The sequence below is a fragment of the Microtus oregoni genome, unplaced genomic scaffold (genome assembly GCF_018167655.1).
Source record: "Microtus oregoni isolate MIOR12 unplaced genomic scaffold, Mior012 000014F_ref0000157, whole genome shotgun sequence".
NCBI lineage: Eukaryota > Metazoa > Chordata > Mammalia > Rodentia > Cricetidae > Microtus > Microtus oregoni.
In genome coordinates, this window is record NW_024543073.1 from 14,801,102 (window position 1) to 14,818,877 (window position 17,776).

The window sequence follows — 17,776 nt, forward strand, 5'->3', positions numbered from 1 at the left end:
CAGATGGTTGTGAGCCACCATTTGATTGCTGGGAATTGAACTCAGGACCTTTGGAAGAGCAGGCAATGCTCTTAACCGCTGAGCCATCTCTCCAGCCCCCGAGGCTCACATTTTTGAACCTCCATACCTTACAGACCGGGTAGTGGTAACACACACCTTTAATCCCAGTAGCCATACTAGTTGCCATAGAAACCAGTCTTAGACACAGTCTCAGTCTGAGATCCCTGAAGGCAGGATCGCCATTTCAGACTGAGGTCAAGGTATGAGTAAGTGACTGTTTTGCTTTTTGGATCTTCAGGTTGAACCCCAATTTCTCTCTCTGAGTTTTTATTAATTGTGCTGAATTCAGACATATCCTCACAGCCCCGACCCCCACTCTGTGTCATAGTATCATCAGAGATCCAAAAATAGTTATCTCTTTGTGGGAGTCACAAACACTTTAAAAAAAAATTTAGCCTTCTCATCATAAAAAGAAAAAGTTGATAGGCTTCATATGTACTTTGAGTTAGCAGTGCCTAAGCGTGACTTACGCCTGTAAATTCAGTACTCAGATGTATGAAACCTGAGTATTGCTGCGTGTTGGAGGTTAGTTAGCCTGGGCTACATGTTGAGTTCTAGGTCAACCTGGGCTACAGAGTGAGGCTGTTTGAAATAAGAACCCTAAAACAAAGAGCTAAAACCAGCAAGCTCAGTTTAGTGACAACAATGTGCATTTTCTAGGGGACGGACCATTCCACGCACAGCGGGAACCCGCTGTACCCGAGATGGACCGTAGGTGGCGCCGCAGGGACGGGTAAGTGCGTCCGGGGTTCCTCTAGGAGACGCGACTAGAGGGCGGGGCGATCCAGCCTCCGGCGCGGTGGGAGGAGCCTGCGGCCCGAGCCACGTGTTCACGGGCGCGCAGGCGCAGGATGGGGCACTCCCCCGGGAGTGAGGGCTGCTGGGCCGGATGACGTGGCCTGGCAGCGTCCGTGCCCGTCCTGCCTCCGGAGAACGGCACTCCCGGAACGGCCCGCGGCCTAGTCCCGCCCAGCGCGCGTGTGCCTGCCTGCCAAGCCCAGGCTAGCGGCGGGGACTGCGGGGGACGGCGCGCCGCTGACATGGGGGAGTGACGCGCCTGCGCCCGCGCTTCCGGAGCGGCGGCGAGACATGAGGAGCGCCCGCAGCGCGGGCAGCGGCGGCTCCTGAGCCGGCATGGAGGACAAGTACGGCGGGGACGCGCGGGCCGGGCCCGGCGGCGGCCTCGGGCCGGTGGACGTGCCCAGTGCCCGGTAAGGACTGGCTCCCCTGCCGGCTGCCCCTGCGGTCGGTGGCTTGAGATCCGCAAGCGGGCGGGAGTCCGGGCTCGGGGCTCCCCGCCTGCCAGTTTCCAGGCCCCTGGAGAGACGATCGTGGGTGTCCCTCCCCGCCACGGTAACGCGGGGCTCCTTCCCCTCTCCCACGCCTGCCCGAGTGCCTATGCGGAAGGTGTCAACCGTCTCGCGCGGAGAAACCAAAGTACAAGCCTATGAACTTAGGTGTTCAGCACGGCAAAAGTCCAGCCCGGCCTGTCGTTGGGTTTTCGTGGGGAGGAGTGGAAGGCTTATTTTATTTTAATAGTACGAAATGCGTGCTGCTCCCTTCTCCCAAATTCGTACGGTACAGGAATTGATGAAGTGAAAGTTCTTTCCCCTTTCCTCAAGCCTGAGTAGTGTACAGCGGCACCAGGCAATTGTGTGTCCTTTCTGGCCTGTCCCAAGTTCTGAGGTAGTGTTAAAGATACATAAACTAGAGCCCAGCTTTTTTTTTTTAAACGAGATTCAGTTATTCTAAGCAGTGTGCCCTCTGAGATTTAGTGATTGTTTAATAATGCTCCTGGAACGTAGTAACTGCGTTACCAGCTAATTTTGGTTTGTGAAAAGGACACATGCTGAGTAGAATTTAAACCAACTGCGGGGTTTGTAGCGTACATTTGGCTTTCTGTGTATTTTGAGCGATTCATCTATAGCTTGTCACGTGTTAAGCAGTGGCCCATAAGAGCTCAATGCGGACGGAGTTACTGGTATGGATTGGTAATGGAGGGGAAATACCAGACAGGAACAAGACTAGGCCAATTCACAAAATTGGACTGTGGAGACAGACTAAAGTATCAAATGATTGTTACATTTCCTGTTGGAAACTGCTGGTTTCATAGCCTTTTCATTGCCATAGTCTTAGGAAGTACAGATATTTCAGGGTAAAGTGTGCTGTACTCATTTACTCTCAAATAATGCAAGGGTTGTGTTGTGGTAGAGTGTGAGTTGTTTAAAAGTGTGTGCTTATGAGCCTCCTGTCTTAGACCAGTATGGGAAGTGTCGGTCCTTGGCCGGCTTACCTGTGGCATTACTAGCCTAGCAGAGTTGCACTTCTTTTGTAGTTGATTGCAGAATCTAAATTTTGACTCAGGACTGGTTGAGTTTTCAGGTTGCTAGGGTTTTCTGTATGGTCAAGTGCTGGTTATTAACTGCAACAAAAATTATCGGATCCTCTCATTGTGCCTGTTTTCATGCCTGGGTTCACATATGTCTTAAATAAAGGATTCTGCTTCGGCTTCATTAAGTCTTTGGTGGTCAGGACAGCCAGCGTTTGCTGAGCACCTCCTGGGCCCCACAGACTCTTAGTCTACACCTCCCTTTAATCTTGACAGCAGCCCTACAAACTTAAGAAGTAGTGTCCTTGTTTGATAGGTCAGGAAACTGAGCTGCCTGAGGTCACACAACTAATGAATGACCCGGAGTCTCTGTTTCACAACTCGTGTATTATAAGCCTTCTGCTCACACCTGTGGGTACTTGACTATGTATTCAATGAGGTGGACTGGTATTGTTATTATTAGGTATCCTATTTCTTTTTGAGACAAGATGTCATACTGTGGTGGTCAGACCGGCTCCTCCTTCAGCCTTGTAAGTGCTAGAATTACAAGCCTAGACCACTGTGTCTGGTCAGCATACTGCTTTGTTTGTATATATGTGTGTTTTATGTACTCAAGTGTCCTGCTCTGTCACTACCTTCTTCCCCTGAGACTAGGTCTCTCCCTCGACCTGGAGCTAGCCTGGCAGCCAGCAAGCCTCATCCTGCCTCCTGTCTCTTCAGTGCAGGGATTGGTTAGCACCCTGGCTTTTACATGGGTGCTGGGGATTCAAACTCAGGCCCTCACGCTTAAACAGCAAGTGCTCTTACCCAGTGAACTATCTTCCCAGGTGCTTGGCTTTTATTTATTTATTTATTTATTTTTAGCTTCTTCGAACACTGTGTAGCCTTAGCTATCCTGGAACTCACTCTGTAGACCAGGCTGTCCTTAAACTCACAGAGATGCTTCTGCCTGTGCCTCCCAAGTGCTGGAATTAAAAGCGTGTACCACCACCACCCGGCTTATTTTGTTTTTTTTTTTAGTTTTTATACATGTAAATGTTTGCTGGGTATATCCCGCTCCTACCCCTTTATACCCCCTCCTCTGTTGTAATATCTAGAGAACTATGAGTGACCGTGACGAGCGAAGTTCTTGGAGTTATAAACCCATATCCAGATTTTAATGATTGCAAGTTTAGAGGACTGAAGGACTGTCTAACCACAGAGGACACCAGTTACTTTTTTTATGAGATCACTTAATCGCAAATTATGGTTTCTAAGTCGGGGGCTGGGCTGAATGCTCTGCATTGCCCTGAGGTCCAGTGGCCTTTACAAGAGTCTCCCCTTCTCTAGTCATTTCCCTGCTTAGCATGAACTACGTGTTCATATGTGGTTACTTAGCCTTAGCCAGTGTTTCAGAGATGTCTAGCAGGAAGATGTATCAACTAGAACTTTCAAAGTCAAAGAATGCCGGAGCCAGCAGGATGGCTTGCTGCCAAGGCTGATGACCTGAGTTTGGCCCCTTGGACCTGCACTTAGAAGAGGAGAACCAACTCCTACTAGTTCTCTGACCTCCGTGTGACAGTGCCTGCTGCATATGCACACATCCTACACAAGTGATAACAGTGAAGTAAATATGTGTAAGAGAGGGGACATAAGTCAAAGAATGCAATGTTTAAAATGTCAAAATAATTTTCCTAATTTGATAATTATAGAAGAGTATATGTATTGCATGAAAGAGTCCAGTGTCAGAATATGTGTATGGTTGCAAAAGTGCATTGAATAATATGTTTATACACATAGAGATGAAAAGGAAGAGGCTTGTAAAGCTATACCTAAATTGGTTACCTGTGAGGAGAAAGTTAGAAATGATTTAAAGCCTTTCCAATAATCGGCTGTTCAGGAGTTAACATTGTGACCTCTGGGGTGCTGTGCATGCGTGTGTGTATGAAAATAGAGTTTGCTTACTCTGACTAGCATATTATCAATGAGTGTTTTACGTGATCTATATCATTCAGGCACCAATTTTTGAAATTTTTAGTATTTATACAGAAGTCATGAATAAATCTATAATCTTTGTAAAATAAGTATGTTAAATATAATTTGCCTTTTCCTTGATTTCAGTCATATGTAATCTATTGCTGAACTAAATCACTAGATTGAGCTAAACTTAAAAGCAGTAGGATCTTCAAGGCCTTCAGTGTTCCTGTATTGCACATGTGCTGTGCTTTGACATAGCTGTGCTTTGACATAGCCTTCCCTTCCCTCTTCTTAATCCCTGCATGGTCTTTAGTACACATAGATCTCACACGCTGCCGAGAGACCTTTCAGTTCTCTACAGGTAGGTAGAATCTTCTGTAAATATACCCGGGTCTGTTTCCCTATTCTCTCCTGGAGACCAGGAACTCCTTGAGGGCAGAGTGCTAGCCTAGATTGAGTGTCTTGGTTATTACGTTGAAGCTTGAAACTGGAGAGGCTTAAACAAATGGGGATTCTCTCACAAAAGAAACCAGAGGGGTCAGGTGGTGGTGGCACACATCTTTAATCCCAGCACTCAGGAGGCAGAGGCAAGCAAATCTCTGTGAGTTTGAGGTTGAGGCTAGCCTGATCTACAGAGCGAGTTCCAGGATAGGCACCAAAGCTACACAGAGAAGCCCTGTCCCTGTCTCGAAAATTTAAAAAAAAAAAAAAAAAGGCCCACAGTGATACCCCCTGAGACAAATTCGTTACTATTGTTTACAGTGTATTAGCTTTCATATTCAGACATATAAAATGGATGCAACATCTTTAGCTAAATTTTTTAAATTTTATATATTTTGGGGTTGTTTTAGGTAAGTTAGGTGTGATATAATAGGCAAGAGAGTCGTAAGTTTTTTTTTTTAAATATTTATTTATTTATTTATTTATTATGTATGCAATGTTCTGCCAACACGTACCCCTGCAGGCCAGAAGAGGGCACCAGGCCTCATTACAGGTGGTTTTGAGCCACCATGTCGTTGCTGGGAATTGAACTCAGGACGTTTGAAAGAGCAGGCAATGCTCTTAACCACTGAGCCATCTCTCCAGCCCGAGTCGTAAGTTTTGAGACCAGTCTGGTCTACATAACAAGACTCTGTCTCAAATATAGGGGGTAGTTTTTCCTTAAAGGCAGAAATAAGGTGGATCAGTTCAAGGCACTTCTTTCCCTGCTGAGAGGAAGAAATGAGGCTGTACCTGAAGCCACCCTGCCAGATCTCCCTTGGTCCCGAGGGCCATATGTAGCATCCAACACATACTGAGTGAGCATGGGATATTCATCCAAACCAAGGCGGAAGTTGGGCCTCTAGTGGTTAGGAATGAGTATTTGCCCGGATGTGGGGAAGCAGGAGTCTGGGGGCCTGCTTTCTTGGAAGCCTAAGCTCTCCCACCCGTACTTTGCAGCTTCCTCCTGCCCTTAGGAAGTATGTCCAGTCCTCCTTTTGGGGACTCTGGGTCTAGTCACTTTCAACCACAGCCAGTGCAGTCGGTATCAGGACAGAGGAGGGACAGATGCCTCTTGCTGTGTGTTGTAAATTTCTAGTCTCTTCACATACAGAATGTGGTTTCTGCTTTGTTTTTGTGAGTCTCATTTTTGACTAACAATAGATAAAGCATATTTCAAATTTCTCCTTGAATTTGCTAAACTATATATATTGTCTGTGGGGGTTAGGGAGCACTGGGAATTGAGCCTATGACTTCCCACAATCTACGCAATCACTCTACCACTGAGCTACATCCTTAGCCTCTTGCTTATTTTTTTGTTGTTCTTTTTTTGAAGATCAGGTCTCACTAAGTTGACTGTGCTGATTTTAAACACACTTTCTTCCCAGGCAGGGGTCTGTGAGTTCAAGGACAGCTTCGTCTATGTAGTGAGTTCCAGGCCCGCCAGGGCTACATAGTGAGACCCTTTGGAGTCAGGGAGAGGGACAGATCCTTCTACCCAGCTTCCCAAGTAACTGGGATTACCAGCATGTCCTACCCTGCCTGCCTCAGTGTTGCTTTACATATGATGTTAATGTGCATTGAATATAAACCAAGAATATATGTGCCAAAACATAAACGTAGTTGAGTTATTTGGGGGAAGGTTTTTATTGTTGGTTTTTGTATGTTCATGTGTATTTCCATGATTTTTAATGTCCTCCTGTACTTGTAAACAAGATTACAGCAGTCCTAATGATTTTAATTATATTAAAATTGTTTCTGTTTTTATTTTTCAGATTAACAAAATACATTGTGTTACTATGTTTAACCAAGTGTTTGAAGGCTGTGGGACTTTTTGAGTCATATGATCTTCTAAAAGCGGTTCACATTGTACAGTTTATTTTTATATTAAAACTGGGGTGAGTATAGAAAGAGCCTTAATGTTTCTCATTTCTCTGTATCTTTAAGAAATCTTACCTACCTATCCTATGAAGTTTATTCCTTCTGACAACTATTTGATAATTTTTTTCTTTAAATAGAAGCTTACATAAGGTTAGAAGTCCAGAGACATATCAGAAAAGGATTATTTTAGCTAAGCGTAGCAGTCTGTAATCCCAGCACTAGGGAAGTTGAGTCAAGAGGATCATGAATTGGAGGCCAGCCCCAGTTTACACGTGAGACTGTCTCAAAATAAATTAAAAGATGGTTAAATTCTTACGACTTTCCAAACGCCGGGTTTTAGTTAGTTTGTGCTGCTAAGATTTTTGCAAAGCTCTTTTAATACCTATCTTTTTTTTTTTTTTTTTTTGGTTTTTCGAGACAGGGTTTCTCTGTAGCTTTGGAGCCTGTCCTGGAACTAGCTCTTGTAGACCAGGCTGGCCTGGAACTCACAGAGATCCGCCTGCCTCTGCCTCCTGGGATTATAGGCGTGCACCACCACCCGGCTTTTAATACTTATCTTAATAGATGCTTTGGTTCTTATCTATTTTAGGAACCAGTCTTTTGTATTATCTTGTATCATTTAATCTCATGGGGGTAGGTGGAAGGCTCCCCTTACACTCATGAGAACAAGTGTAAAACTATGTCTTTTTTTAATTAAAAAAAATAATTTTGACAGTTTCTTCCGCAGTTAAGAGCAGTTGCTGCTCTTGTAGAGGACCTGAAGTAAGTTCCCAGCGTCTACTCATGTGGCTCACAATGCCTATGATGTCAACACTAGATCTGACACTCTGTGGCGCTGTGGGCACCAGTACACACATATGCGGACAAACATGTCCACATACCTGAAAATAAAGTTCATCTTTAATAGTTTTGGCTTTGTACTTCCCTAGGGATTTATAGACTGTCCCTGATGTAGCTCAGTCTTGAGGCAGTCATAAAAATGTTACCTGGGGTTTGTCTTAGCACAGACATTCCATGTTTGCAAGTTAAATCATGCTGTGCTGATTTAACACAACCCATCAAAGGACAGGGTCCTTGTGTATAGTTTGTATATAGTGTTCTTCCTAAATACTTATTTTTGGATCTTGAGATTAATAGTAATTCTCCTGTGTGTTAATAAAAGTTTATCAAAGACGCTTGAGGGTGTAATTTGGTGAGTTAAGAAAGAAATTCTTGACTGGAAGAATTGACTGTTTTTATATAACATAGTAAGAAGATAGCTGCATGTTACTGTTCAAGATTTATCACTACTAAATATAAGAGAAAATGAGTTGCTCTCTGTGCTTTGTTAAGGTATTGAAAGTATTAAGAGCTAAGTATAGTGGCTCATGGCAGTAATTCCACCACTTAGAAGACCCAGGCTAGAGAATCACAAGTTCAAGATCTGCCTGGACTGCATCATGAGATACTTCTACAATACAATACAATAATGAGTCTTGACACTCTTTATTACTTCTGTGTTCTGAAGACAGTTACCAGAGTAGCTCCTGGTTTTTGCCATAAAAGCCTCATCACTATAAAGGCAGTGACAGAGGCATTTTTGTGGCTGACTTTGAACTTGCTTTGTAGATCAGGCTGACCTTGAACTCAGATCTGCCTGCCTCTGCCTCCTAGGTTAGTGCTAGGATTAAAGGTGTGTACCCAGCCTAGAGCAAGGTTTCTTTAAATGCGATAGTCACGAAAAATTTGGCAATAAAAACTTAATTCAAAATCGAATGCATAATGACTCTAAGGTGTTTCTGTAGCACGAATTAGCTGTAGCTGCAGTCTTGTTTCTGCACACAGCATGAATGCTTTGCACTGTGCATGTCATCTTGCCATACAGTTCCAAAGAATACTTCTGGCTCATCTTGACTAACACTCAAGACTCTTAGGTTTTGAATTAGTATTTTTACATTATATATAAAATTTTCTAGTCTTAGAGAAACATAATGGTTTAATTACAGAAAACAAAGATTCAATATTTCCTAGTGTCATTCTTCAGCATGTTCATATCACATTAATGTGTCTAAGGATTGTACATACATCCATCTCATTAGGATGCAAATTTGCTTTCACATCTAATAGTAAAACTGTATACACCAAAGCATTTAAGATATTTTAAAGCCGGCCTTTAATCCCAGCAGAGGCAGGCAGATCTCTGTGAGTTTGAGGCCAGCCAGGTCTACAAGAGCTAGTTCCAGGACTGGCTCCAAAGCTACAGAGAAACCCTGTCTCAAAAAACAAAAAGATATATTTTAAAGATAAAATTTTGCTGATTTGTTAACAGTAAATGTTTGATTTATGTATATATTTTACATACCTATATATCACAATAGCATAAAAATATATCAGATAGGAAGGGGCCATTGGAAGAAAGAGTCTAAAAAGCTCTGCTCTGGAGGATAGCATGTTTCCAGTTCCAGTGTATTTGTTAAACTACACCTAATATTTAATGTAATGTTAATATATTATTCTTTCAATGTTTATAGGACTGCGTTTTTTATGGTTTTGTTTCAAAAACCGTTTTCTTCTGGGAAAACTATCACAAAGCATCAGGTGAGATGTCGACAGAACATTTGGTCCTTCAGCTTCCCTTTCAGTAGTCCAGAATAAAGCGCCGTTTCTACAGTTCGCCTTTGTTGTTGCTTCTGTATTTGAGACAGGATCTCCTATAGCCCGTTCTGGCCTCAATCTTGTTTTGTGGCCAATGACGACCTTGCACTCCTGACCACCTTGCCTCTGCTTTCCTTAGTGCTGCTATTGCAGGCTCCCACCACCGTTTCCAGTTTACATGGAGCTGATCCTGGGACTCACGCATCTAGCTACATCCCCAGTCCTAGAGTTAACACTCCCCTGACTTGCCTTTTCAAAATTGAAGCTCCAACAGTGAACTATAAAATCTTAATGTAATGTAGAAAAGGGTAACAAATTTTAAAGGGGTGTCTTTAACACAGTCTCCTTACTCAGAAAGGTACACAGATCAGACATGGAGTCATGCCCAGAGGCTGGAGTGTCGCTGGGGAATAGATTATGTGCAGGGGTAGAAGTTGGCCCCTAAAATCAGCTATGTTCATGTCTTGTACTACTTACATGATTTCTTTATTCTTAATTTTGCTTACTTATAAAGTAAAGATAACAGTATTGTTCTGTGTATTTGTGAGGAATAAATTATTTTATCCATGGGTTTATTTTTTAATTATACCTCACATGTGAGTATGCAGTACATATGCAGTGTATCACCCTGGTCATCATCGTAATTCCCCTCAGATGTCTTCATGACAGAAAAGTTTCTCATTGAGCTTAGCCTCTCACAAAGTGACTCCCTGGGGTAGTTATATTTTACTGCGTGTCTCTTTCATGTCACAGTTGTAGTCCTCTACCATATTATCAGCATGGCAAATTGAAGTTCTTCTATTTAAGATTTATGTATGCAGCATTTCTGCTTGCATGTGTCCCTGCAGGCCAGAAGAGGGCACCAGATCTTATTATAGATGGTTGCGAGCCATCCTGTGGTTATTGGGAATTGAACTCAGAACTCTGGAAGAACAACAGCATGTCTCTTAACCTCTGAGCCTTTGACCCCGGAAAGCAAGACATTTTAAAAATACAGTTACTCTTTTTAACTTCATCTAAGTTTCTTTCTCCATTTTCAAATAGCTATAGCATAAAAATTCTTCATGGAAAGCCAAACATGGTTGTAAATACATGTACTCATGATACCCATGACATCAGAAAGGAAGATTAATATGAATTCAAGGCCAGCCTGAGCTGCTTAGTGAGACCTTTTCTCCAAAAGAATCCTCATAGAGATTTAAAAAAAAAAAAAACCTCAACCTTTATTCCTAGAAAACTAGTGGAAAAAAATAGAAAATTATGCTGTGTAGGAAAAAGAGATTTAAGACCTAAAAGGTAGGTGTAGTGGTGCACCTCTTTAATCCCAGCACTCAGGAAAGGAGACTGATGGACCTCTATGAGTTTGAGGCCAGTCCAAGCTACATAGTAAGACTCTCAAAAAAAAAAAGAGAAAGAAAAGAAAAAAACCTAGCAACAGATGAGAATATAGACAGTGGAAGTAAATCTAGCTAATAAGAGGATTTTGGCATAACGGGGTCTCACTGTTAGCCTGAGCAACTTGGAATTCATTATGTAGACCAGGTTGGCCTGAAATTGAAGGTCTGCCTGCCCTATCTCCTGGGTTCAGAAATCAAAGACATGCTCTACCATGTGCTGCCTTCTGTAGGTGCTATTTAAGCATGGAATATTTACTATCAAATGGATATGACTGAGGTTTTTAATTTTTTTTCTATTTATAGTGGATCAAAATATTTAAACATGCAGTTGCTGGATGTATCATATCACTTTTGTGGTTTTTTGGCCTTACTCTTTGTGGACCACTAAGGTAAATAAAAACATGTATTTTCGCTGTTTGTTTACATTTATTCATTTGAATCTTAATTTTGTTCTGTATCTTTTAGTATTTGCATGTGCATGTATGTAGAGGTCAGAGGACTGGCAGTCGCTCCTCTACCAAGTAGGTCTTGGGGATCGTGAAGATTATTATTGCCTGGTATTTTGTAGCCTCGTTCTTTCTAAGACAGTTAATACCAAAATATTTTCCAAAGGAATTGTCCATATTTCTCTTTCTCGTGTTTTGTGAAACCAAAGGGATTTTCTTTTCTTACTCTGACTGAGTTCATACTTCCTGAAAAGGTCAGATCCATTCCTGAGCAGTGTTTTCTTTTTGTAGGACTTTGCTGCTGTTTGAACACAGTGATATTGTCGTTATCTCACTGCTCAGTGTGCTGTTCACTAGCTCTGGAGGAGGACCAGCAAAGGTAGGTTTTCCATCATTAAACACATTGTTCATAGCAAAAACAAACCATGTCTTTTACCATTTATAATAATGAAGAGACTTAATACTAGCTAAACATTTTTCTGGTTTCATTTTGATATGATTCTAGTTGCCTAGGAAGTTGTGAAAACAGTGCAGAGATGTGCTTTCTAGTCAATGTTTCCCAAAGGAGACCTAGAGGTTGATAACAGTATAACCCGTGCTTTATCCTTTCTTCGGGCTTAGCAGTGTCACACATGAACTTGTAGATTGTGTAAACACCTACATAACCACAGTAGATCACCTGCCAAGATCTCCTTCACGTGCCACCTGGAGCCCTCTGCCTTATTCTTCACGTTCATAGGAAAAGCCTGTGAGCTTGCTCTGTTTATTTAGTCTGCTGAACAATTACCCAGAGACTCACCAACTTGTCATCCCTGTTGAACAGAAATAATTTAAGTATTACTGTCTTTTGGAAAATGAGTTGTCTACCATCCAAATGTTAGAGCTGGCACTACACTATCTCCATTTTACCAAATTAAAATATTCCTACTCATGGTGCCTTGTCCTGGAAACTGGCATCTGATTCCCTCCCCTACCACACACAATAAATAAATCTAATTTTTAACAGATAAGAGAATTTGAGGCTAGCCTGTACTACATAGTGAGACTCTACCTTTAAAAACAAAAAAAGGGGGCAGCAGAGACCAGGGAAAGGAAAAATGAAAGGAAATGGGGGTTAAGAGAAAGGAACATTTTAATTGTGTAGATTTTTTTTGTATGCTGCCTTTGGCCATAATTCTCACCGCACTAAGAATTTATTGAACAGACGAATGTCTTCTTTTCTTTTTCTTTCTCTTTTTTTTTTGTTTTGTTTTTCAAGACAGGGTTTTTCCATGTAACAGTCCTAGCTGTCCTGGAACTAGTTTCAGGCTGGCCTGAAACTCACTGGGATTCACCTGCCTCTGTCTCCCAAGTGCTGGGATTAAAGGTATACACCACCGCCGCCAACCCAAATGTCAGACACTTTTTTTGTTTTGTTTTATTTTTTGGAGACAGGGTTTCCTCTATAGCTTTGGAGCTTGTTCTGTAACTAGCTCTTGTATATCAGAGCTGGCCTCAAACAGAGATCCACCTGCCTCTGCCTCCTGAGTGCTGGGATTAAAGGCATGTGCCACTGCCACCCGGAATGTCTTGTTTTCATTTAAATTTTTATTTACTGGAAGCTTTATAGTTCCATTGCTAAGTGTACATGATATTCTTATGTAAATGTGTGAAATAATACATGTAAGTATAAATATTGCATAAAATACTTGAGAGTTTACAGATAACAAATTATAAGAATATGAAGTTTTTATATATAATTTTCTAAAATGCTTATATAAACTAGGCTTATACATTTTCTCTGTAACTTTTATCCAAATTCTTTCCCTGCAATGACAACACAGACTTTAAAAGTTTATCAGGAAGCTGGGTGGTGGCGGCACATGCCTTTAGTCCCAGCACTCAGGAGGCATAGGCAGGCAGGTCTCTGAGTTGGAGAACCCTGTCTCTTAAACAAAGTTTATAAGGGCACTGGGCATATGGCTGTGAGAGCAAGGACCTGAATCCAAGTCCCCAGCACCCATGTAAAAACCAGGCCCCGGGCCTTGCTCTTTATGCCTGTAACCCCATTGTGGTTTGGTAGAGACAGGTAGGTCCTGGGGCAGGCAAGCTAGCCTGCCTAGTCAGAGCAGCCAATTTCAATTTCGGATTCATTGAGAAACCCTATCTCAAAAAATACGGTAGAGAGGTAAGAGGATTGGAGTGTGGATTTCCAACAACCCCTCTGGGTGGCTTACAACTGCTTGTGACTCCAACTCCTAGGGCTCTGACACCCTCTTTTGTTCTCTGACGACACCTACGTTCATGTGCACAATTCCCACACACTTACACATAGTTTAAATAAAAACGAATCTTAAAAAAGTAGAGAGCGATAGAAATCACCAACTGTCTTCGTCTGTCTTTCTTATGCTTGCGTAAAGCCAGCACACACATCCACCATACGCATCTTTAACACTCTTAGGAATGACTTGATTTTCTCAGCATGGTCCCATGGACCTTTTCCCTAGGGGAGCACTAGCTCCCTGTTTCTAAAATGTTGCAAAATGTGAAACAGCTCTATTGTTCCTTAGATACTGAGGGCTTTTCAACCAAAAATTAGGAAACTTAGTCTGTAAACCTTAATGATTTGTTCATATTAATATGCCTGGTAACATTTTGAAGGAGATACGGTGCTAACATTAAAATGCTCTGCAGAGTTTATTTTTGTTGCTTTTATTATTTGTTATACTGTAAACTCTGTAAAGATGATAATGTCAAGTGTTAACTTTCACTAAATGTTCCTTTTTTGTTTTGTCTTGTTTTTCAAAACAGGGTTGCTTTGGAGCTTGCCCTGGAACTAACTCTGTAGACCAGGCTGGCCTTGAACTCACAGAGATCCACCTGTCTCCTCCCCAGTGCTGGGTTTAAAGACGTGTGCCACCACTGCCCAGTATACGTTTTTAACTCTTCTGAAGACATGCTTAGTGGAGGATTGTGAGTACAAGGCCAGCCTGGGCTGTGTAGCAAAAACCTGTCTCAAAAAGTGAAAGGGACAGAAACCTTTTCCTCTAGCGTTAGTGCGGTTATCATGCTAATAATTAACCTTTTAATAAAAAACAAAAATAGAACTTCTGTTTCTTCTCTTTCAGACAAGGGGGGCTGCATTTTTCATTATTGCTGTAATCTGTTTATTGCTTTTCGACAATGATGACCTCATGGCTAAAATGGCTGAACACCGTATCCTTTTGCACTAGATTAAAGTCTGGGAGAAAATTAGAAGCCGGCAGAATGGGAAAAAGAAGGAAATTAAACTCATGGGTCACAAGTGACTTTCTGAGATTCATGTTGACATTAATCACTGTTCAAGTAAACAGTAAAATTATTCCAAGTTGAATATTTTAGAATATCCTCAGTATTTTTCTACAGTGCTCATATTTTAGAATGTCCTGCTGCTGGAAAACAGCAAAACATTTAAAGTCCTTTGCCCTAGTTTTCACGGCCTTGCCCCGAATTGCTCTTGCCTGCTCTGTCCATACTCTTGAACCCATCTTCCAAGTCAAATATGTCTGTTCTCTACTCTCAACTCTATAACAACCTGCCTTGTTCTTTTCCAGCCATACGCCTTTGTCTATTCTGCAATACACCAAAGTACCAGTTTTCCTCTGAGTGCTGACACTTGGTACCCTGGGGTTTATTAGTAAACTAATAGCAGTTTATTCTGTCACACTGAGATGGGGGCAGAAAAGGCTCCAGATTGTATCTGCTACATCCACTCCCAACACACCCTCCTGTCTGCTGCTCTCTTTGCTGGGCCTTGTGTGCTCAGCGATGTAGAGTAGACAAGTTGAAGACCAATTTTACAGACTGACCTGCAGATGTAGCGTTAAGGTCTGCTTCCATCACAGGAGTGGACCAAAAAGATGCCTTGCCTATTTGTGCTTCTTTTGGAGGCTAAGAACCAAAATGAAGTCAGTATCTCAGTACAGTCATAGTCATACAGCGGCCCACACACCCAGAGGCCAAGCATGGTAGTCCATCCTTATAAGCCCATCTCTTCGGAGGTGGGGCAGGGGTTCAGTGGGGTGCAATTTGTAAATTTGTACATTTTTTTTCTTTAGAATTAAACTGAATTGTTTCAAAAGTACCATGTTACTAAGGGTAGTTGAAATGGCATACCCAGGCTGGTTTGTCTTCAAAATAATTAAACTTTGAAGAGAACTTTCGCTTTGGGAGCTGGGTTTGAAAAGTGTTTTCCTTTACTACAGCTTCCTTAGCTGAAGGACATCATGACAGCGCTCTAACTCACATGCTTTATACAGCTATTGCCTTCTTAGGTGTGGCGGATCACAAGGTATGCGCTTCTCCACGTTGTAACTGTCACTGGGGGAGTGGGGGGCCTGGGAGGCAGGGCTTCGGGTAGCCAAGGACGACCTTGAACTCTTGATCCTCCTACCTCTACCTCTAGGCCTATGCCACCATAGAAAGTATAATTTTTAAGTTTCGTTTAAACCTGGCATACGTCTTTACTCTTCACACTGAAGCAGCTGAGGTAAGAGGATCTCCAGTTTAAGGCCAACTATATTATCAATACTGTCAAAAATATATATATTTAAACTAATTTATCTCAGGACTGGAGAGGTGATCTCAAACATTTGTAAAGAAATGTATAAGTCTTTACATATTTTGAATATGATAGTATATATGTTTTAATGAGATGTTTCTCCTTTCACTTATAGGGTGGTGTGCTCTTGCTGGTGCTGGCTTTATGTTGTAAAGTTGGTTTTCATACAGCTTCTAGAAAGCTCTCTATAGATGTTGGTGGAGCTAAACGCCTTCAGGCCTTATCCCAGCTTGTTTCTGTGTTTCTCCTTTGCCCGTGGGTGATTGTTCTTTCTGTGACAACTGAGGTAATTGTTTAACAAATAGAGTTACCATTAGAAATTTCAGTTCAGCATTTTTTAATTTGAGGTTGAGAGTAGTTTAAATTATCCTCATTTTTTTCTTTGATTTTTCCCCCTTTTTTTGAGTTAATTTTAATTGTTTATAAAAATGTAAGTCAATACTATTACATTTACATATACTTCACATCCATTCCTATGGCCCAAAGGAATTGATGAAGAAAATCCAGCTAGTAGTCTTGAACTCAAAGATTTTGGCTCCTTAGTATTATAAAATTAAACAAGCTTGGAGTTTTGTTAGTACTCTGGAGAATACTAGGGAAATGTACTGATACTTTGTGACCCTTCCATGTTGGCATGCTGTGAATCGTATTGAGTCATGAGTATTTGTTTCTGTGTAGATGATCAACAAACATTCTGTGAAATCTGCTCTCCCCCGTAGAATACTGACGGTGTTTTGTGTTGTCTGTTTCTGTTTCTAGAGTAAGGTTGAGTCTTGGTTTTCTCTCATCATGCCTTTCACCACAGTTATCTTTTTTGTCGTGATCCTGGACTTCTATATGGATTCCCTTTGTTCAGTCAAGATGGAAGTGTCCAAGTGTGCCCGCTATGGATCCTTGCCTGTTTTTATTAGTGCGCTCCTTTTTGGAAATTTCTGGACACATCCAATAACAGACCAACTCCGGGCTGTGAACAGAGCAGCACACCAGGAGGGCACGGAGCACGTCTTGTCTGGAGGAGTGGTAGTGAGCGCCGTGTTCTTCATTTTGTGTAAGCATTCGCCCTTGCTTTTATTTGCATTAATCTGCTGTGTGGTTTCTGCTGTTTAAACCTTCAGTATAGAGGTCGTTCAGTACTTGCATTTTAGTCCTTGTTGACAGTGACCATGTTGGTGACTTAAATGCTCAAAGCTTGTCTAATAGTCTCCTTTTCTCTTTGTAGCGGCCAACATCCTATCATCTCCCTCCAAACGAGGACAGAAAGGCACCCTCATTGGTTATTCTCCTGAAGGAACACCCCTCTATCACTTCATGGGCGATGCTTTCCAGCACAGCTCACAGTCAGTCCCTAGGTTTATTAAGGAATCACTAAAACAGATTCTTGAGGAGAGTGACTCTAGGCAGATCTTCTACTTTTTGTGCTTGAATCTGGTAAGAATTCTAAATATTAGTCATATTTTAAAGCACGGTGTTTTTATTTTGGCATGATACGTAATTTTAGCACTTTAGTTTCTGACAAAGATGGGCTAAAATTTACATTTTTCTCTAATTAGTAGCAAGGCACCTATTCAGACAAGGCACACAATTTTTGCAGTACTGTGAGAATTCTGGTTTAGTATACTGTTTTAAACTACTGCACCCGTAGCTTGTAAGAGGTGGAGTTGCCTCTTTAATAGGATGTCAGTGCACACTCCTGATACTGACGTTTTAAACCTTGCCCACAGATACACAGATCGAACAGTGCCTTCTAGTTACAAAATGGTTATGTCTGGGGCTGGGCGGTGGTGGCGCACGCCTTTAATCCCAGCACTTGGGAAGCAGAGGCAGGCGGATCTCTGTGAGTTCGAGACCAGCCTGGTCTACAAGAGCTAGTTCCAGGACAGGTTCCAAAACCACAGAGAAACCCTGTCTCGAAAAAAAAATGGTTATGTCTGATAGCTTAGTTCTTTATGATCTTATGAAATACAGTTTCCAGGTTAAGTGTCGGGTAGAGTTTGAAACACATCTTCAAAGACAG

General features: G+C 41.9%; 1 protein-coding gene across 1 annotated transcript in view; it reads left to right on the forward strand.

The window, feature by feature from the left end:
• The first annotated feature begins 943 nt into the window (after positions 1-943).
• The window catches only part of Slc30a5 (solute carrier family 30 member 5), a 28,207-nt gene continuing 11,374 nt past the window's right edge, over positions 944-17,776 (forward strand). Inside the window, exons 1-10 of the mRNA XM_041663669.1 lie at positions 944-1,271; positions 6,601-6,723; positions 9,217-9,283; positions 11,041-11,126; positions 11,475-11,562; positions 14,291-14,378; positions 15,416-15,492; positions 15,878-16,048; positions 16,522-16,810; positions 16,982-17,190. Coding sequence (XP_041519603.1) covers positions 1,195-1,271; positions 6,601-6,723; positions 9,217-9,283; positions 11,041-11,126; positions 11,475-11,562; positions 14,291-14,378; positions 15,416-15,492; positions 15,878-16,048; positions 16,522-16,810; positions 16,982-17,190 — 1,275 coding nt within the window. The 5' untranslated portion in view covers positions 944-1,194. The remainder of the gene's footprint in view (positions 1,272-6,600; positions 6,724-9,216; positions 9,284-11,040; positions 11,127-11,474; positions 11,563-14,290; positions 14,379-15,415; positions 15,493-15,877; positions 16,049-16,521; positions 16,811-16,981; positions 17,191-17,776) is intronic.